Source organism: Arachis hypogaea, chromosome 1, assembly GCF_003086295.3.
Source record: "Arachis hypogaea cultivar Tifrunner chromosome 1, arahy.Tifrunner.gnm2.J5K5, whole genome shotgun sequence".
In the NCBI taxonomy this organism is placed as follows: Eukaryota; Viridiplantae; Streptophyta; class Magnoliopsida; order Fabales; family Fabaceae; genus Arachis; species Arachis hypogaea.
The window spans coordinates 5,319,112-5,340,932 of record NC_092036.1 but is presented as its reverse complement, the minus strand read 5'-3'; the positions used below and the strand labels follow the sequence as shown (position 1 = coordinate 5,340,932).

The following is a 21,821-nucleotide window of genomic DNA, read 5'->3' as shown; positions in this document are numbered from 1 at the left end:
ATCCTCAAGCCAATAGACAGGCTAAAACTGTCAATAAAGTCATATTGATAGATTTAAAAAAAAGGTTGCAGGATGCAAAGAGAGTTTGGGCCGAAGAACTCCCTCAAGTGCTATGGGCTTATAGAACAACACCTCACTCCACGGCTGGAGAAACACCCTTCCGACTTGCATATGGAATAGAAGCCATGATCCCAGTAGAGACCAATGAGCAAAGTCCAATGGTGAGATTTTATGATGAAGTCAAAAACGTTCAAGCCCAAAAGAAGAACTCGAACGGCTTCCAGAAGTCCGAGAACAAGCACAAATAAGACAAGTGGCGTTAAAGCAAAGGATGACAAGTAGATACAATCAAAAAGTCATTCGAAGAAGCTTCGTGACAAATGACTTAGTCCTGATATAAAATGACATCGGAGTAAACAAGTCGGGTGAAGGAAAGCTTGCTGCAAATTAGAAAGGGCCTTTCAAGCTAAGATAACTGAAGTCTTGGAAAAAGGTTACTACAAGGTGTCTGACCTGAATGGAGCCGAGCTCCCCAAGTCGTGGCATGCTTGCAATTTAAAGAGATATTATAGCTAGAAGCGTGCTTCATTCCCTGATGTACTCTTTTTCTCGACTTCATGATTTTTTCCAAGAAGGATTTTCTTGAAGGGAGTTTTAACGAGGCATCAAAACAGGGGCTACGGGAATGAATTTTATTCCCTTAGTAGCCAAAGCATCTTTGTAAAGTCGTGTTTCACTAATGACAATAATTCTTTTTCTTAAAGTTCCATTGACTTAAGCTCGAAAAAACGCAAAAATTCATTGCCTGACCTATGTGGTCGGCAAGATGAAGCGACGAGGTACAAGTCGGTGTAAAGAGGGTATAAAAGACGATCATATGAAGCTCGGAAGTAAACGACTTATAAGTCGGTAAACGCCCAAATAGAACAAAATGCATCGTAAAAATAGCCTAAGTTGTGAAAACAATTCAATAACAAAACGAGTTGACGTTCATAATAAAAGAACTCACTCCTTCAAAAATTTAGGACACCTAAAAGAGGACTTTAAGTTAAAGCCTCACAAATAGTTCAAAGTAGTCAACTATGCTACGAAAATGAACTTATAAGAATCCTAAGAATAAAGGATAGAATGCTAAAGGGCTTCATAAAAAGCCTCATCCACAGTCACCAACATAATTTGACAGTAGCTAAAAGATCTTTTTAAGCATACCTATGAGCCAGAGGATCTTATCATTAAAAGATCAACACTCATAGTAACAGTTGTTAAAAAATCCTTTCTAAAGGATCAAAGTCAGGAATAAACAAACTAAAAGTATTCAAAACATACATAAAGTGTTCATAAAAAAGATCCCACAAGCCGGGCCTTAACAAAAACATTAAATAGGACAAATGAGAGGATTCGGATCATCATCAGGGTGGGAGCTCGGAGGAACCTCTTCAGAAGGAACAACCTCGGTAGATCTGAAGAACTCGGAGGGACTTTCGAGGAGGTGGCAACTTCGCGGGAAGGAGACTCCACCAAGCGTTGCCTTGCAGTTTTTAGCTCCGAGTCAGTAGGAGGCCGAGGAGAAAAGATTATCTCCCCATCAATCACGACTTTATCAGGATGAAGGGGATACAAGTCAAGGTCGAGAGCAATAACCCGAACCTGGTTCTTCAACACTCTAAACACCTCCTCCGTCCTTTCCACAACCGATTCCTCCAAATCTATATAACTCTCCCTAAGTTGCTCCATTCCCTTTTCAGCTCCAGATTCTCCCTTAAAACCCTAGCATGATTCTCTTGAGACTTCTTCAGCAACCCCTCAGCCAAAGCACAGGAAGCGGCAGACTCCATCTCCTTATCCCGAGCTTTGAAGAGCTCAGCCTCCAAACTTATTTTTTCCTCTTCCAATCCCTTGTCAGCCTCCTTAAGAGTGGTCACGTCGGCCTAAAGGGCTTCCAAAAAATGTTGTGTAGCATTTAGAGGAGCCTTTTCAAACTCCTTAAGGAGGGCAGAACATACTCTAGCAGTCTGGATCCCCCTCGAATTAAGACTTTAAGGTGAGTTTTGATAGAAGCATCGTCCATAGCAATAAAGCTATGAGGAAGAACGTGCCTCTCGCAAAACTTCACCCCATCAAACCCAGCATCATCAATACTAACGATGCTGGACTCTGAAGTCTTCTTCTTTTTAGAGGTCGGCTCCAAGAAGGGAGGAATTGGAGGAGTAAGGACTAAAGAAGGAGGTGGAAGAGGTGGAGAAAGAGGAGGGTTTACCGACTTGATCTGAGAGGAAGACGCCCCTGAGTCAGACTTGGTCGGAGAGGACGTATTCGATTTGCTACTCTCCTGCAGCTCGGGCACGGGCGTTTATCTTTGCCTCCTGAACCTTCTGGTATGCTTTAGACTCGCTTTTCATTTTTTCTACAAAAAGAAATGAAAGGACATCAAAAACAAGTCGGGGAAATAAGTACTCATCTACAAATAAAAAAAGGGAGGCTACCTAGCTCGGTACGAACATAGCTCGGGGTCCCAAGAAAAAAGTTTTTGGTGTCAAGGTTCGGAGCCCATCCCTAAGCCTCTCGGAAGAATTCGACTACAGCTTCTTCGACTTCATCCAAATCCACTAAATTATATTTTTCAACAAAGGCTGCCTCTACCCAGTATAATAGAAAGCGAGGCTTATTATTCTCGTTTAGGAAAAAGGGATGGTGACCCTCTACGGCTCGGACTTTGAAAAAGAAATTCTTGAAATCGTGGAAGGATTCGCCAAAAATAGAAAATACTTTCCAACCTTGAATGACCTTGAAGGAAACCCATTGTTGTTTATTTTTATTAGAAGCAGCGCTAAAAGGCTTAGTAAGATGAAACAGAAAAAAATATCCTTAAAGAAATCGGAAAATCAAGCTCGCGACTGACAAGCTGGTAGATTTTCATGAAACCCCGGGAATTAGGGTGCAATTGAGAAGGAGCAACTCTACAGTAAGAAAGGACTTCAGTTTCAAAATCAGAAAAAGGAAACGTCACCCCAAGTCGGGTGAAAAGACAATCATACATAAAAATGAAGGGGGATTCAGAATCTACAACTCTGCCGAAGCATACTCGGTCCTCTGGGTCGGGGGCAACTAACTCGTACTTTACCTCGTCCTCTCCAAAAATACAGAGCCTATGGTGCTTTCGAAACTCATCCACAAAACGCTATCTACTAAAGGAATTTCACAAAGGACTGAGGCATCTACCCATCTCAACAAATCCTCAGGAACCCTCAAAGACATTTTGAAAACAGAGGAACTAGACATATAAGATAGTATACCTACATTACACAAAAAGAAAAGGAATCATTACAAACAAGTTCGAAACAAGAGGCAGTTTTCTTCAAAAAGAGCAACACACAGCCACAAAAGGTATAATCTTTTTAAGGAAAAAAAAAAACGAATGTCCCTAATGCATACAGAATGAAAGTAACAACAAAGATATATGAAAGCTACATAGAATCTCTCAATAAACACCTAGTCCAGCAAGCAGAGATCATAATAACAGTAGGAACACTGTAAAAAGTATAGCAGCAAGAAACTAACTTTTCTTTGAAATAGAACGAAGGGAGAGTCTTCAATAGAGGAGAAGCGAACGTCTTGACATGCCAAACACTGGTAAACGAAAGGGTTGGATGAAGACGAAGAAGGCGCGAAAGGAAAGAAAGAAAGTTTACAGAAGAAGACGAAAAAGAAGAAAGAGAAAAATGGTCAAAGTATTTATAAGACACCGGGGCAAAAGCGTAAAAAGCCCCACTCATTTAAAAGGTGTGCTGTTACCAATGTAACTGCTCCCCACGTGTTAATGCGAAAAGCCAATGAACGCGACGGTTGGCAGCCCAAAATCACGTCGATTTTCAATTCGAAATCACGTCGGTCTTCCTAGTTAACAGAAGACACTAACTTGAACATCTCTGACTTCAGCTATACTTGAATCCGACTCAAAGTAAAGAAATCGGATTCAAGTAGGGGCACTGTTCATACCCTGACCCAATAAAGTCGAAAGGCCCAACAAAGGGAGTGGCCTTTAATGTGTTCCCGACCTCTTGAAGGAGGTCGGATCCGACGAATACGGGCAATTTCTGTTGATCCACAAAGCAACTGCTTTCTTAAATCTCTCACCCTTTTTTAGAAGAGAGATCTCAATAACCCTAAGATAAAGGGACGGTTATTCACCATCAGAAGTGGAACTACTTCAGCGGTGGTTATTGGTACATCACCTATAAATATACTGACACCCCTTAGGTATACTTAAGTTACAATACACTTAAACCTGCTTAAACCTTTGCTGACTTAGGCGTTGGAGTATCTTGCAGGTACCACTCCCCATCCTTTCCAACACACAACTCGGACGGCGGCTCCCTGACATAGAACAAGTCGGAGATCACCCTCATTGAGTGCTTGGGCCTCACAAATAAGCCCAACCATTATCCGGTTTCAGGTAACTCCCGAAACAGTTGGTATAGATCAACTATTATGTATGCTCTACGAATTTTATCACGTTCATTGACATTATACTACCAAATTAGATGACGCTTTCTTGGATTCCTTTCTAGTAAAGAAATATAACATTTCTTTCTAATCTTGGAACTTTAGCTTCATGTTAAAGTGTATTTTGAATAAAATTAAAGAGCTCAATTACTTGAATTTTTTGTGAAATAAAATTAGAGAGTTGAGTTGTTTAAACTCCAACATTATCAGTAATTTTTTTCTCTTAAAAATTGCATCAATTTTATTTTGTTTTCTCATCATAAAATATTTTAGTTTTTTTTTACCTAAAAAAAATTAAATAATTATATTCACATAAATAAACAAAATTTAAGTATTTTTTATTAATTAAACATCAATAATAATATTTTTTTCACTAAGTCACTATCAATTTTACTAAAAAAATTTGAGAGAATAAATCTTAAAAATGAGTTCACCATTTGTTTATGTGAGCATAAAGAAACAAAATTGTATTGTTTTATAGCCAGAAAATTTGTTTTATTAATTAATAATTTTATACAACTATATAAGAGAAGTGAAAAGTAAGATGAGTAACTTTGCCTTAAGTGATATAATTAAAGACTTGAGTGACAATGAGACTATGACTTCAAAATCATACAGACAGTCAATGAGTCAAGGAACAAGGAACGTAAAAAAAATATATATAATTTTTAGGAATTAAAAAATTTAAAAAATTATTATATTTTATTTTAGTTGGATTGGGCTTTTTATTATTATTATTATATATATATTTTTTTAAAGTTGGAGGACCAAATTTTCACTTACTCCATGTGCCTGTCACTAAATTTGCATCTCAATAAGTTTAAAAGATTTAAGTACACAAATTAATTAGATAGTTCGAGTTGTGTTTTAAATAATAAATTTGATATTACTATTTGTATCCTTCACATCTTAGTTAAACAAATCATATTCCAACAAGATTGCAAAACACCATTTTTTTCCAATATAAAAAATAAAACGTGGAATATAATTTCATAAAATTTTAATTATTGATTTCTTGGAGGCGTAAAACTCTAAAGACAAAAGCAAAGATACCAAAACCTCCCTTGTGCATTTCCATTTTGGCATTTAAAATTTCAATTTCATTTTGATTTTCATTTCAAACATAAACCCAAAAGTCCAAAACACTCGTACAATGTCCGTGTTACTCGTTGTTGCAGTTAACCTTCCTTTGTAAAAACTAAAAAGTGTAAAACTAAAACCCGCGAAAAATAAAAAACCCTGCAAGCTATGCTTTCTTCATCTTCTTTCTCAAAATCACAAAACACATAGACCGAGTTACTAAATGGATCCTCCGCTCCCAGTCGCAAATGACCTCGGATTCCGGGTCGGGTTCTCGGGTCACAGCGGCCACCTCCGAGTGGAGCCGGTCACCACCGTTGAGCGCCCCAACCCTCTTAGGTCCATTCCCGATTTCGTTCTGGTCAGTTTCTTATCTACTATTATTCCTTTCTTTTACCGCCTCTTTTTTTTTTTTTTTATTATTCTTCTTAAATTTTAGGTTTTTGCTCTATCATAGTGGTAGTTTAATTATTCCTTCGGCTTCAAGTTTCAAATTAATTGTTACTTTGATCAATTACCTCTACAGTTGAGCCAGATTAGTTGGGTTTCCAGTTATAGGTGCTGCTGAACTATGGGTTTCACCCAAAATATTTAAGGTTAATACTGACATGAAGAAGATGTAACTGATAACTGAGAGATGGATTGACTAAACTGTTTAACATACATCACGTGAGTAGTCACTAGGATTTAAATGGAAGTACTAGCATGTATTACTATTATTTGTCTTTGGTCCTAGTGGAATATGTTAGTTCCCACTTGTGGAGACTCACTATAGGAATATGTTACTTAGTGCCATAAAGTGTAGGTATTTGAAATTGAAGATAGTTTAATTGCTAAAAGTTTTACATTGTTGTTCAATTAGATGCTTGTGTTTGTATGACTTTTGAGATGGTGGATGATTACATTAAGTACTTTTGCTTTGATTTATCCTACATTTCATTTAAATATATCTTTAACATTTGTAGTGGTCAGAACTCAGAGGAAGAGAAGTTTTAGATGAAGAGGCTAAAAGTCGCAGCGTGTCTATATTCATGGTTTAAAATAGCATACAATGGCATCACTTGATTTATTTAGCTGATCAGATATAACGTGAAAAGAGTTTTTACCATGTTTTAGTTTAGGGTTTAGGGTTGTTCAAATTACGATTTGGATTGAAACTGTCTTCCTTCTTAGAATGTTTTAATTTCAATATGAATTCTTATTTTTGGTTTTTCTTTTAAAGTTTTATTATTTACATTTAACAATGGGGGATGGCTTTTTCTATAGCTTATTCACTTTTTCAAAATCAAGAGCAGTTGGAACTAGATAATTTTGATTTCAATCTGGGATAGAAGTTTTATTTTTTAAAAACCTGGTTTGGTGGTTTTCGAAACCTGAAAGCTAAACAGGTTGTTGTTGTTGTATGTGCTCCATCTTATCAATTCATAACCAAATTGAATAAATATTTGACTTTTATTCCCCCCCCCCCCTTCAATTTACTGTTTCAATTGTGTTTCTATAATTATGCGGTGTTTCTATGTGTTATGTGGTTTCTTTCTTTAGTAACCTGCTCTGCAAAATATCGAGGAAAGAATGGTTTGTTATTATGTACTATTGCTTGTTTGTTTCAAGCAAGGTAGTTCAAATCGAAACAGTTGTGCAAGAAAATATAGTTAAGCAGCACATTATCATATTATTTGAGCAGAAACCATTTACAGTTATATTTTGTGTGCTAAACTTGATTACTTGAATATGTAGCTAAAAGACTGTATTACACTTAACTAAGCTTTTATTTTTAAAGCAAGCTAATGATGTAAATTTAATTTACATTCTATACTTATATGTTTACACCATGCATTTAATGAAATTAGTTACATCTTAATCTTAATATCATGCTGGTTACTGACATAAAAAGATGAGTATTTTAGTTTCATTCTATAAAAAGATTTATGAATTGTACAATGAAGAAAAAAAGGATGTTAAATGCAAACATTTGAGTCAGTTGCTTATTTATTTTCTAAGGGTCAAAAGACTGAATCACAATTAGCAAGTTAAATGGATGTGTTAATGCTTTTGCTTTTTACATCTCACCCCTTGCCTCACAACCTTTGGCTACATTTTTTTTTCTATTTTACTGTTAAACATCAAAGCCCCAAGTCGAACTTCTATTTTGATTGCTAATTTTTGGGTCCTTTATTTCAGCCACCTGCATTTCCCAGTGAGACCCCTGAATCTATAAAAAACTATATAGAAGAGACATATCTCAAGCCAAGATTGGACCCTGATGAGTTTTCACCAGAAAAAGCTGGGAGGCAATGGGAATTTGATTGGTTTGACAGGGCTGAGATTCCTCTAGAGCCATCATTACCACGGTCTGTTGTAGTTCCAATTTGGGAACCACCATTTCGACGATCAAATAGTGAATTGGTTAAGGGAAGATGGGAACCAAAATTTGAGGAGGTGTGAAGTGCTTTGTTTATTATATCTGTGTTCCCAGAAGATGTTCCATTTAGTTTGATACAAGGATATGCACTTGCAATTTTGAATCTGTATTGAGAAAGCTTTGGTTGCAACAATAAAAATAATTAATTTAAGTTTCTTAATTGATTTTCTTTTGCTTTCATCCCTGGTGCCTATAATGTTTTATTAGGTGGATGTATCAGATCTAACATCAGGAGCTGTAGAATCTGGGCCATTGCCCCGTACTTCTGCGAAGGACTTTGTTAGAGGAAGCATCAATAATCGGCCCTTCCGCCCAGGTGGTTTGGATGATTCCCAAGCGATGGAAAGAGTTCTTCCGGAAGGTGCTTCAAATGGTGACTGGGTGCATGAAATTTTGAGTGGCGGGTCGGCTCAGACAATCCCTCCCAGCTTAAAGCATGGAGTGGACCTTGGTGCGCTCAAGGTTATTTATATTCTTGTTATTCATTTTGTGATGGATAGCACTTCGTGTTTTAACTTGTTCATATTTCATAGTTTGAATTTGCTTATGACTCATGCAAGTTGTGTTTTTATCTTATTTAAGCCATATCCATACTCATGGACTGTTTATGAGGATACCAAGTCAATCAAGAGCTCGTCGGTTGAAAAACTGGTCAGTTTATCATTCTGTTGCCATTTTCTCCATCCATATTTGTGAAAAAATGTTTCTATGTTTACACGTTACTGTGAATTTAAGTATGTGCCTTTTTTATTATATTTAAGAAACAATCATATACATGAGGTGATCAAAGAAGATCTACATATGGACAGTCACTGTAGATATGATACATGATAGAGTTCAATGGTGTTCTGATCGATGTAGCCGGCCCCACCTAGTGGGATAAGGCTTTGTTGTTGTTGTATTGACTAGTTCTTGAATCATGCATGTTATGTAGAGGGGACTATCTGTTCAATTTGATGACCTATTTAAGAAGGCTTGGGAAGCTGATGTTGTTGAAGAACAAGAGGAGGATGCTACTAAAGAACAAGAGGATGGTATTTGACCTACACTTATAACTTATTGACAAATGCAGATATTCTGACCTGCTTTTTCCATTTGGAATTTCTTGCATTATATTGTAATGAAATGGAACCAATGCATATCTCCATTACACCAAATTCTTTCTGGTCTATTTTGTGGTTGATGATGATGTTGTTTGCAAAGGTCATTTATCTGAAGCGGAGACTGTTACCTTGGAAATTGAAGCTGGGACGGCTGAGGAATTCAGCCAAGCACATGACAACGAAATATCACTTGATGATATTCTGTCAGCTGACTCAGTGGAATCAAAACTGCATTTGGATGGATTCAGAAATGAAGTTGGGCAGCAGAAAGTAAGTAGTTATGAGCAGACGTCATTGCAAGTTTTGCATGAGATGCTTCATGTTTCTTGCCATGAATAATCATTTCATTGCTTTTTGTTTGACAATGCTCAAGACAAGAAAGCTATTCTTTTGGCAGGCTTGGGCTATGCATGAGGCCAGTGGACGAATTGCAGAACACTTTTATGAACTCGTTCCTGATATGGCACTTGAATTTCCCTTTGAATTGGATTCTTTTCAGAAGGAGGTATACTTAATTGTGTTGTGGTAATTTCTTCTTATTTGTCATCTGGGTAAACAACCATATTCTGGCACAGATGTCTGAAAACTGCAAATATAGGCACTCAGTAGTTGTTAAGTAGAAGCACTGGATAAAGGCAAGAAAGCAAAACGGTTCCCCCGTTTATTTGTTTATTTTATGCCTTCAATTCAAGTAATTGCTTTTTGAGATAACAATTTATTTCATTCCTTTTCCTTTTTGGCTGAAAGAAAATAAGAATAGTATTATGAAAAAGACAAAGTAATACAAGATCGGAATGCAAGAAATTCTCCTATCAAGAGCAAAGAAATAACAAGAGAATAGTATCCAAGAAGCATAACTTACAACCTCAAGCAAGATGAAGACTAGTTCCTCTAAAAAGATCATGAGTGTTACACCAAATACAGGCCAAATGCTAACCCTATCTCACAAAACAAGCTTGTCTTAAAATTTATCACTGAAGGAGCTAGAATTACATTCCAACCAATTACCCCCCCAAACGGTGTCATGTATGGCACATTGCTACAAATTCTTTCTCCCAAAACCAGTCAACAAGAACTGATCTAAGGTTACAGGGAACGCGCAACATCCCGCAAAAGAACTCACCTTTTGACTTTTTTCCCCCTTATCTTACTTATGGCACAAGCTACACTTTCTACTTTTACACTTGTTTTCTTCCTTTATATTTCTTTCCCTTATCTTTGCTCATTTGTCTGTTAGTTAGTTCATGCTCCCGAAAATGCATTAAGTTGAATGTATTAATGTTTGGGATGTCACATCATCCGAAATTCTTGATGATACAGGTGTCCGTTTTTAATTGGAAGCATTTTCTTTTGGCCTCTGCAGATTGGATCATATGCTGTTGGCAGACCTTTGTCAATTTTTTAATTAGTTTCGTTATAAGTCATCTTTGTTGAAGAGATTTATGTTCTTTGTAGCTTGCAAACTTGCAGAGGATTATTCTTTCTGATAGTCGATAAATTTTCATTTTACCCTTAATTACGAGAAGTCACGTAGATTGTATTAAGTTAATAAGAGTAGCCACTTGATTGTATTATCTTTAATCGTGAGAAGTTACGTAGATTGTGTGATTTTTTAATATGACTAGTCACTTAGCTTTTATTATCTTTCAATGGCATTTCTAGCTCTGAATATTCTGTTTATATTCTTCTTTCTTATAATTTTTGTTTCTCCCTTTATAATCATTGCAGGCTATTTATTATCTTGAAAAAGGGGAATCTGTTTTTGTGGCTGCTCACACATCAGCTGGAAAGACAGTTGTTGCTGAATATGCATTCGCTTTAGCATCAAAAGTATGCCTTGGGCTTTGACTGTCAGTTCAGTTTCTTTTTCTTTGTGCTTCTTTGTGTAGTAGTTGCATGACTTGAAGCTTCAACCACATTGCATGATACCATTCAGCACTGTGATTAAATTCAATAGCGCTTTAGGTCAACTATCCTCAATATGTTGACCTTAGCTTATATTGTTATTCATCTACCTTAAATTTGACTGCATAACAAGGAGTATCTCAAATTCATTTTGAATTTTCTTTTTCTATATTCTTATACAGCACTGCACTAGAGCTGTGTATACTGCTCCAATAAAAACAATCAGCAATCAGAAATACAGAGATTTCTGTGGGAAGTTTGATGTTGGGCTTCTTACTGGCGATGTAAGCTTGAGGCCTGAGGCTTCTTGTCTCATTATGACCACTGAAATTTTAAGATCGATGCTGTACAGGGGTGCTGATATTATTCGTGACATTGAATGGGTAAAGAACTCAATATAAGACTGGTTTTATGAATTTGTAGCAATTTAAATTCATTTGCTTATTTATTTTCTGCTAAAACCTGGTAGGTAATATTTGATGAGGTTCACTATGTCAATGATGTTGAAAGAGGTGTTGTTTGGGAAGAAGTAATTATCATGCTTCCAAGGCACATCAATATCATCCTCCTTTCAGCCACGGTACTCACTACTACTACTACTACTCATAAAATGGTCGTCAATTGATTTGCTAATTGGAATGAGTTATTCTTGATATTCTGTGATCTGTGTAAAACACTTTGGTTCTGATACTTCTGAAGCTGTACTTGTTTGCGACAAATGAGAGCAATAAGCATTACAGGGTGGCCATGAATATTTTCATAATAAAAAGTAAAGAAAAGTTTGGAGACTGCATTCTGTAAGCTGTAAATTTAATTAAACTAGCCTTGGGATTGCAACCCCCCCCCCCCTCTCTTCCCCTTTCCTTCTCCCCCTCTCCCATTCTTTAAAGTTGTTTTATTACATTTTTAAGTAGACTAACCAAAAGCAAGAATACCACAGAGATAATACTGTGGCTATTTTTCTTATCACTGTATTTCTACGTTGCAACATCAGTTCATTGTAATTGTTGCTTGTTTCATATCTCCATGGGCCCTAAGATTGTCATCCCTTTTGCATTGTATTATTCTGCAAAGCTATTTTTTTCATTTCCTTGCAGGTACCTAATACTGTTGAATTTGCGGATTGGATTGGTAGGACAAAACAAAAAGAGATCCGTGTCACAGGGTAAGTAGTAAATCTCTGTTATGGTCTTGAGGGCCATTTAGTAGTTGAAATTCTATTCAACATGTAGGACCTTTATTTCTAACATTACCTTTTTTCTGGAAATGTGTGAGAGCATGCCAACAACAATAGATAGATCTCAGATATGGCGAGGGGAAGAGGAGGGAAAGAGCGCCACCCCCCGCGGGCGGGGGATGTGCTCAATAATCATATTAAATCAATATTTGATCTACCTTGGTTGAAACTTTTACTGTATGAATGAATTAGTAATTACAGTGTGCAAATTAATATTTGGATTTCCTCTTTAACTTGCGGTTTTATTTAATTTGTAACACTGCATCTCCTATTCCATATATTTTCCTTTTATCCGGAGCATCACTTAATCCATGAAATTTAGGTTTTGGTTTTGATTTTGTTATTAATATTATATAAGATATATCATGTACATCAAATATTTAGATTTAAATGGTTTAACCGTAGATATCGCTGATCACACTTAGGTGGTGTAAGGCTTGGTTGTTATTATTATTGTTGTTTATATAATATGAACAGTGAGAATAGATTTAAGTAGCTTCTATTATTTCTATTTGTAGGGTATGTTGATTTTATTTATTTTATTTATTTATTTGACAGCATAGATACATACTGAAATCCACGCTGAACATAAAATAGAAGTTTTAAATTCCCTTGACTATCCTGAATCTCTTGTGGTTTTTCCTATTATAATGATCAATTTTATCACCAGGACAACAAAAAGACCTGTCCCGTTGGAGCACTGCCTATTTTATTCTGGAGAACTTTACAAAATTTGTGAAAATGAAAAATTTCTGCCTCAGGGATTGAAAGCTGCAAAAGATGTTTCAAAGAAAAAGAATTTGACAGCTGGTGGTTCCGGGCCAAAGACGGGGACTTCAGCAGGCCGTGACAATGCCCGAGTTCAAAAACGGGATAATACATCTCGAGGAAAACAGCATGGGAATAATTTCTCTGGAACTGGCAGAGGCTATCAGAATAATGGCAATGGCCAGAACAATTGGGAACTGAGGAGAGCAGATGCTTCAATGTGGTTGATGCTGATCAACAAACTCTCCAAAAAGTCATTGTTGCCTGTATGTTGATTATGTTCTTGTTAATATTTTAAGTTAAATTACTGAAGAAATCTTTTGTAAACTATTTCCAGTATAGGAACAGTTAGTTAATTGGTTAAAAATGTTATAAACAACCACTTAGTAGTGGACCACTTTAGTGACTAGTTGTTTCTAAAATATACATATTTTTACTGAATTATTTTTTTTGGTTCTCACTCTCTTTTACTGAGTGCTAGACCATAATTTAATGTTAAAAGTGGTTCTAGTGTTTCTGAATTTCCTTTTCATAAGAAATTTTAATAGGATTTCGGAGCTCTTGATTCTATCATTATTATTAGGTCAAAATTACAGCTCGCTATTAATACTTGTTTTTTTTTTAATTGATACCTGTAAACTCTTTTTAGACATTAATTTTTTCCATGATCCTAATGGATCTAGACTGTTAAGTCCCAGATGGGGAATGATTTCATTGGTTGATACTTGATATGGCAGGTGGCCTAGTATAATAATTTGCTCATCTGTTACTGTTGTTAATGTGTAGTTCTGGGTCCAGTCCTTTTTTTTCTTTTTATTTTTTTTAAAAGCAAAATTCATCTCTTCAACGGAGAAAATTGTTAGTATTGTTGTTATTGTTGTCGTCGTTAATTTATTTTTGCATTTGTAATTTCCTTGGGAGTGCAGGTTGTTATATTTTGTTTCTCTAAGAACCGCTGTGATAGATCAGCTGATAGTATGACAGGAACTGACCTCACAAGTAGCTCAGAGAAAAGTGAGATTCGAGTTTTCTGTGACAAAGCATTTTCACGACTAAAGGGTTCTGACAGAAATTTACCGCAGGTTTGTTGTCCAACAGCTTAGTATTTTTCTATTTGAGCTGGTCTTCTAGTTGTTTATGTTATTTCCAGGTTGTTCGAGTCCAAGATCTTCTTCGTAGAGGGATTGGCGTCCATCATGCTGGCCTCCTTCCAATTGTAAAGGAGGTTGTTGAAATGCTATTTTGCCGTGGTGTTATCAAGGTGAGATGCTTTCATTTTGTTATATATGACATTCATGGTTTCCTCTGACCTTACGTAAAAGCATACTCTTTGAGAAAGATGCTACAAGCTACTTTATTTTGTCCGTTTGTATTTAACTTTTAATTGTCATCGAACATCCTGGCTTTTGTTCTTCTAGGTCTTGTTTTCAACGGAGACATTTGCAATGGGAGTAAATGCACCTGCTAGAACTGTAAGTCTCTTTTAAGTGATGCTGCTAACACTGGAGATGATGCATTGGAATTTTCAAGCAAGGCTATGTCCATAAGTATATTCAAATTCAAATAATTTTGTATACATATTTACTCAGAAACTTTATTTTATTTTATTTTTTAAAATTAAATGATCTTGACACTCAAAGAGTGGAAAGTTTACTGGATCAGGCACTCAAATAACATGATATAGAGACAAAAAGGTACAAAAAACTCACTCATATAACTCGAGCAAAGGGGTCTCAAGAAGGAAAGACATGAAAGCATAACATTGAAAATCTACCTATTTAAAAAATGTAATCATGTGATTCACAGTCACACCCAGTGTAACTGCTGCTAGCAAATAGGCTGCTATGTTCATAGTTTTCTGTTTGTCCTTTTCAATATCAACAAGTAAGAGGGTGATTAATTTTACAAGCTTTTTTATCTACTTGCCAGTGTTGAAAAACATGTGATTACTTTTAGTTCCAGATATGACATAGTCTGAATGGAAATTTGGACATTTAAATTCCTTTTGCAGGTAGTCTTTGATGGTCTAAGGAAGTTTGATGGGAAGGAATTCAGGCAGCTATTACCAGGAGAATATACTCAAATGGCAGGACGTGCTGGCAGAAGAGGACTTGATAAGATTGGTACTGTCATTTTAATGTGTCGTGATGAACTCCCAAAGGAAAGCGATCTAGAGCATGTTACTGTTGGAAGTGCAACTCGTCTGGAGTCTCAGTTTAGGCTAACCTATATTATGATCCTACATCTCCTTCGAGTTGAAGAATTGAAGGTACACATGGCAATCCTTTTCTTTTCTCTTGCAGTTTTCTGCTTTCTAGTAGCAGAAAGAGTGAGAATGAGATAAATCTATTTTGATAGAGATGTCAATTTGAGATCAGTTTAGAAGAGGGAACTCGATTTCTTAAATAAATGCAAGACTGATTCCTCTATTTGTCATCCTGCTACTCTGAAGATCCTGTTATTATGAAGATCAACTCTAATCTCATAGTAACGTCATTGCTGGGTTTGTTTTGCAACCAGAAAGTATGGTCATATTGGGAGATGTTGGACATGTGTGTCACTGGTCTTCTTTGATGGTCTAACTTATTTCTGACAGGATAACAAAGTATTAGTGTTTTTCTGATAGATAGCAAACCATTCACATGCTTTTTCCAAATAACTTACATTTTTAAGAGGGATGGTTTATGAGATGGTATTAGAGTTTTTATGATCGAGGTGTAGTGTTTGATGTTTGTTGTGCCTTATTCTTCTACAAAAATTAAGTTTCAGCACAAGGTGCAAATGAACATGTTCACTGTCCATGCTTAAAGTTCAAAAGAGACTCTTGTGTGAGAGGACATATTAGATAGAAAACCATTCACATGCTCTTTAGCCAACAACTTTGAGAGATAAGAAAAGAGAGTGGAGATTCTGTGGAATTTTCTACAAAGGGGGATATTATATTGGTGGTGATGGGAGGTGAAAAGAAGAGAATAGCAGAATTGGTGCTTGGGAAAGACTTGAACCTCTCAAACTCTAGTACTATTTTCTGATCTCACTTGTATCTTACTGGTATTGCACAAGCTTTTGAGTATACATATCATAGTATGTTCATTTTTCTTGTTCTTGTACTGGTTTCTGACAGTTAAACTGGATTGGATTATGATTAATTGGGAGTTGATTCGAATCCAATAAGATATATTATTAGGACAACCATACTACATGGATATCAGGAATCAGTCACCAATCAATCACCCATATAGAAATACAGAATGACCCATATTTACATTTATAATCAAATTTCATAAATAATATAATCAAACTAAATTCACCTTTATAATCAGACTTTATAAACAATATAATCAAACTTAATTCACATTTATAATCAAAATACAAATAAAAATATAAAAGTACATAGGTGGCTGATTTCGGTATTCATGAAAAGTTTGATTATTCTGATGTGAAAACATTACTTTGCTATGAAAAGTGTGATTATTCTGCTGTGAAAAGTTTGATTATTTTGGTGGTTGATTAGTTGGAAAAATATGTGAAACACATGAATATACACTTTACGTGGTGGGTTCTTGGTGTTCATAGAGCATTTTTGGTTTTAGGAGGCAGTTGGATAAAGTGTAGAATGAAAGACTTCAAAGGGATATGTTCTGTTCTAATATATTACAACCTGTGCATGGTTCAACATGACCATTTAGTAAATGGTAATAACTCTCAGCAATATTGCAATTGCAGCCTCCATCATTACAAATTTTGTATTAATGAAAATACTATCATTAAATACAAATATTATTTTCAATTTATTTAAACAGTTTTAAGTTTCATCCCTTTTGATCGTGTCATAAAAATTTGACGGTGTTTTGCATTAGTTGTCATCTGATCTAGTTCATGTAGCTTATCAAACTTAACAGGGGGACAAGTGTTGGTTGTTATTTTTATTCTCAACTCTCTTGTTGAATTATTATCACATTCGTTGCAGGTCGAGGACATGCTAAAAAGAAGTTTTGCAGAATTCCATGCTCAAAAAAAACTTCCAGAAATGCAACAACTTTTGAAGTTAAAACTTAATCAGCCCACAAAAGCTATTGAGTAAGCCAATATCCTGTCCTTCTCTTCAGTATTATTGTCTCAGGCTTCCTTTCACATCTTTCATTAGAGAATCTTTTGGCCATCATAATTTATACTCGTATATTTAACTGCATCTCATGGTAGATGAGGATACTGTGCGTGTGTATTTGTACATAAGTGCAAGGGAGTTTTCATTCATCTATCTGCATGCATATGATCCTATTCCTTTCTCACCTCAGATGAGTGGGGGTTCCCTTTGATGAGATTTGTTATTAGGTGTCCTGATTGATTTTTAAATATTCATATTGATGACCAGTTATCAGCTGTCAGATTTTCCCCCTAGAATGTTGCTTATTTTATTTTTCTGTGATTTCTGATGCTTGCCTTTTCCCCCCTCCCAATTCAGATGTATAAAGGGCGAACCAACCATTGAAGAATACTATGATTTATATACAGAAGCTGAGACATACAGCAACCAAATATCAGAGGCAATAATGCAATCGCGTAATACACAACAATTTCTTACAACTGGAAGAGTTGTAGTCGTGAAATCAGAATCAGTGAGTTTTTATATCTTCTAAAACAAAACTACTGAAACATAATTGAGTTGTGATGTGAATGAGGATAGCAGTGAAACTAAATTCTCATCAAAGCCAACAACTCTCAGAGCTCAAACATTTATTCTTGCTTTGATTCACTAGTTTAAGTTTTTGATATGCATCTTCAAGTTGCAGGAATTAAAATAGTGGACCTAATGTGAATGTGAAATACTTTCTTTATGTTGTTATGATGCTATAACTGCTTGTGAAGCTAGTTTAAGCCATAATGTAATGGAGTACTGTTTTCATAATATGTTCATTTATTGTCTTGGGATCGAAATCTCGAATTGCCATTTGATTCCTTAACAGTGTAATTGGAGCTTAACCTGTATGATAATTTGCAGGCCCAAGATCATTTGCTTGGGGTGGTTGTGAAAACTCCTTCTCAAACTAACAAGTTATATATTGTTTTGGTGATTAAACCTGACATGCCATCCTCAGTGGAAAATGCAAGTGGTGGTGGTTCACAGAATCAAAGTAATGCATTTGACCAAGGTTATTTTGTCATGCCAAAATCAAGGCGTGGTATAGGAGATGAATATATTACATCTGTTTCTGCCCGCAAAGGAAGAGGTGTCATCAATATCAAATTGCCGTATCTTGGTTCTGCTAGTGGAATGGGCTATGAAGTCCGAGAAGTTGATAGCAAAGAGTTTCTATGCATTTGCAGTAGCAAAATTAAAATTGACCAAGTTGGACTTCTTGAAGATGTTAGTAACTCTGTTTATGCAAAGACAGTTCAACTTCTCCTGGAATTGAAATCAGATGGAAATAAGTATCCTCCAGCTCTGGATCCTGTGAAAGGTATTACCATTTACCATTCTGTGTTTCAAAAAAACTATTGAATTTGATCATTTTTTCTCTTGTCAATACTGTCACTTGTACGTGGCTTTTTGGGCATGTTAAGTTGCAAAGGCATGAAACATGGCTGAATTATAGAAACCATTTCTTTGCAATCGATTTTTTAAACATTAGTTCCTACCTGTAAGCCGTAATGCTGATCGTTTCTACAGTTGAGGCTGTTTTTCACACTCATTTGGGTTTAGGGACGTCTTCATCTTCTCTTGTAACATTTGGGCGAACAGTTCTGATTATAAAACCCAGGCTTAATCGAGTATCACTTTAAATTTGTTTCAGATCTTAAGCTGAGAGATGTGATACTTGTGCAAACATACCACAAATGGACTAAGTTGTTAGAAAAGATGTCTCAGAATCCGTGTCATGGGTGTATTAAATTGGAAGAGCACCTAAAGTTAGCTAAAGAGATGAAGAAGCACAAAGAAGAAGTACATGCTCTTCAGTTTCAAATTTCTGATGATGCACTTCAACAGATGCCTGACTTTCAGGGCCGGGTAAATTAAATAATTTCTTTAGGATTCATTAAAGTTAGTATACTGTAAAGTGAGAAATTAAGGTTTATTCACTGTTGGATTATTTGGTGAGACCTATATAGAATAGAAGTTATTGATATAGTGATTAATAACCCTTCACTTACTACTTACTAAGACGATGGTAATCCTTGTTTTTTATGCTCAACTGTACTCTTTCTCCAGATAGATGTGCTGAAGGAAATTGGATGTATTGATGAAGACCTTGTTGTTCAAATGAAAGGACGTGTCGCCTGTGAGATGAATTCTGGGGAGGAGTTGATTTGCACTGAGTGCTTGTTTGAGAACCAACTGGATGATCTTGAACCAGAAGAAGCGGTGGCATTAATGTCTGCTTTTGTATTCCAGCAGAAGAACACATCTGACCCTTCACTCACACCGACACTGGCCAAAGCAAGACAAAGGTAACTCACAATTGTGTATTTCTGAAATTCTATTTAAGCAACCTAGAAGCCTATGCCAAGTAAAGGCATCGATAATCATTCATATAACAAAATGTTTTCGTCTTGTCTTGTAAGAAAGGCAGCTTAGTGTACAAGGCCTGTTGGTTTGGGTCTGGGAAATGCACATATCCTTGTATCCATAAAATCAAAGATTGTTTCTAAAATTTAAATCTGTTAGACTGACTTTCAATTCGCATGGCAGCAACCTTTACCATTACGTCATTTTATCTTGCTGCATTCAGACGTCAGATTGTAATGAAGAGTTGAATTTTATTATGAATTCCCGGTTTGATGTATTTGTTACAGATTGTACAATACAGCAATAAGGCTTGGGAAACTTCAAGCTGACTTCCATCTGCCGATAAACCCGGAGGAGTATGCCCAAGAAAATCTCAAATTTGGTCTCGTTGAAGTGGTTTATGAATGGGCTAAGGTTTCTTCCTACAGACAATTACAAATTCAGTACTTCTACCATTGATTTGTTGTGATCCATTGTCAAATCTCTAATTTCCGTTGCAGGGTACTCCGTTTGCCGATATCTGTGAACTTACAGATGTTCCTGAAGGTCTGATAGTAAGGACAATTGTCAGGTTGGATGAGACCTGCCGCGAGTTCAAAAACTCTGCCGCTATTATGGGGAATTCTGCTCTCTGCAAAAAAATGGAGATAGCTTCTAATGCAATAAAGCGTGACATTGTATTTGCAGCTAGCTTGTATATTACAGGCGTATGATCATTATTGCAAACGTTAATGTTAGGTTTAGTAATGCTTGTACATAATGAATTCATAGCAATTCTTGTAGCTCCTTTTGTATGTACCTTACCACTTCTTTTACCCCTTCCTGTCTCTTACTCTTAATGAATCCTTATTTATGATTTCAGGATAAGATGCTTGCTATACAAAATATTTAAACAAAATGGCTGGTCATGATGTGAGTTTTTTGGATTTTTTTCAAGCAAAGTCGATCTGCATATTAAGAAAAAAACATTTCTGGATTGAGGGAAGTCAACTTGATAATAGTCATCTCTTATCTCTTTATATAAAATTTTGTTGTGTGAGAATAGTTTAGTTGTTGATTTTAAATATATGGTTAAACTCTTTACTTATTTATATACAATAATTAACATTGATTTGATACATACTAATATACTATATAATTTTTTTTAAGAAAAAAGCTGTATAAAAAAAGCCAACAACAATTGATATAGTATGAGAATTTATTTTCAAGTGAATGCGAAGTTTTCTACTTATTTTTATTCCATGGACAAATATATTTTAATATTATCTGACTAATCCTTTTCATTTATTGATATATTCTGAAAATATCAAGCAACTTAACAATAATGAGGGCTTTGATTAATAACCATTGGTTGTCCTTGTCCTCTTCCTCCTAATGTTTGACATTTATTTTAACAGTTATGTATGAAGATCAATGTAGTTCGAATATCATAAATAAAATAGGTGTTTACTTACTTGACACCAATAAAATTCATGAACAAATAAGAAAATATTTATGTATTTGTCCGTGTGTATATGGATATATCTATTATGTATGTCAAAAACAATGTGCTACTGCATATGTTAAATGTCAATAATTTATCTCTTCACAAAAAACTTATTTTTATTTCTTTATTTTATACATCCTTTAATGTATTTTTATTTTATTAATTTTAAAAATTATATATTTAAAATTTTTATTAATTGATTATTGAGTAATTTTTATTCATTCCTCCAAAATTTCTCAAAATCAAATTTGTGCAAGAACCCAAGAACTAACGTGCTTACACCAACTACTTGGCTGGTCTTTATCCAATATTGACTTTTGGAATTTCCTTATTTATTATGAGTGTAAGGATTTGGAACAACATTTTTTTCTCCATGTTTTAATTTTTCTTAATATATTTGTCAAGTATAAAATTTAAAATATCTATCTATTTATAATACTAAAGAAAAATATTATATGACCAATATTTTTCTCTTGATTTTGCTTTGTAATTGAACCAATACTAGCCAACTCTCTAACTTTAGTCTAACTAGGTAACTAACTATTAAAATTATTTATTTGACCCTCATCCCGTGGAGGGTTTAAGATTTAGGATTTATGGTGTCTATGGCCAACTCCAAAGGCAAAGTTGTGGTGGTGTTGGGAGGGAAAAAAATGATGAGAAAGAAGATTACGAATAAAAAGGTAAATAAATAAATAAATAAAATATCAGAAAAAATTAGTTGAAATTGGACACAAGATTGGTTCCCTAGCTGGATTTTTTTGGTAACTCATCTAGAAAGTAATTAGATTAATTGAAATTAGTGAGTC

The 21,821-nt window shown here is 35.3% G+C and overlaps 1 protein-coding gene across 2 annotated transcripts; it reads left to right on the top strand.

Annotated features, from left to right (window-relative positions):
• Positions 1-5,520: 5,520 nt before the first annotated feature.
• Positions 5,521-20,424, top strand: LOC112791851 (DExH-box ATP-dependent RNA helicase DExH11). Of its 2 annotated transcripts, none has more exons than XM_025834856.3 (23): positions 5,521-5,944; positions 7,765-8,022; positions 8,213-8,467; positions 8,588-8,656; positions 8,940-9,039; positions 9,209-9,378; positions 9,506-9,613; positions 10,837-10,938; positions 11,196-11,396; positions 11,483-11,593; positions 12,111-12,178; positions 12,921-13,284; positions 13,945-14,100; positions 14,169-14,279; positions 14,437-14,490; positions 15,030-15,287; positions 16,989-17,098; positions 17,484-17,637; positions 18,021-18,480; positions 18,814-19,028; positions 19,230-19,468; positions 19,814-19,940; positions 20,027-20,424. In XM_025834856.3, exons 1-23 carry the CDS (start codon positions 5,807-5,809, stop codon positions 20,237-20,239), a joined length of 4,041 nt encoding a protein of 1,346 aa, XP_025690641.1. In that variant the 5' UTR covers positions 5,521-5,806; the 3' UTR covers positions 20,240-20,424. The 2 variants fall into 2 exon arrangements, with proteins under 2 accessions (XP_025690641.1, XP_025690649.1); XM_025834864.3 differs by having other exon boundaries at positions 5,763-5,944; positions 8,213-8,456.
• The last annotated feature ends 1,397 nt before the right edge of the window (positions 20,425-21,821 follow it).

What these genes read in the sequence shown, in the direction of transcription:
- LOC112791851 (XM_025834856.3), top strand. Translation starts at nt 5,807, where the DNA reads ATGGATCCTCCGCTCCCAGTCGCAAATGACCTCGGATTCCGGGTCGGG. An exon ending in TTCGAGTTGAAGAATTGAAG is followed by an intron (nt 15,288 to 16,988) that starts GTACACATGGCA and finishes CATTCGTTGCAG; the next exon opens with GTCGAGGACATGCTAAAAAG. An exon ending in CAGCCCACAAAAGCTATTGA is followed by an intron (nt 17,099 to 17,483) that starts GTAAGCCAATAT and finishes CTCCCAATTCAG; the next exon opens with ATGTATAAAGGGCGAACCAA.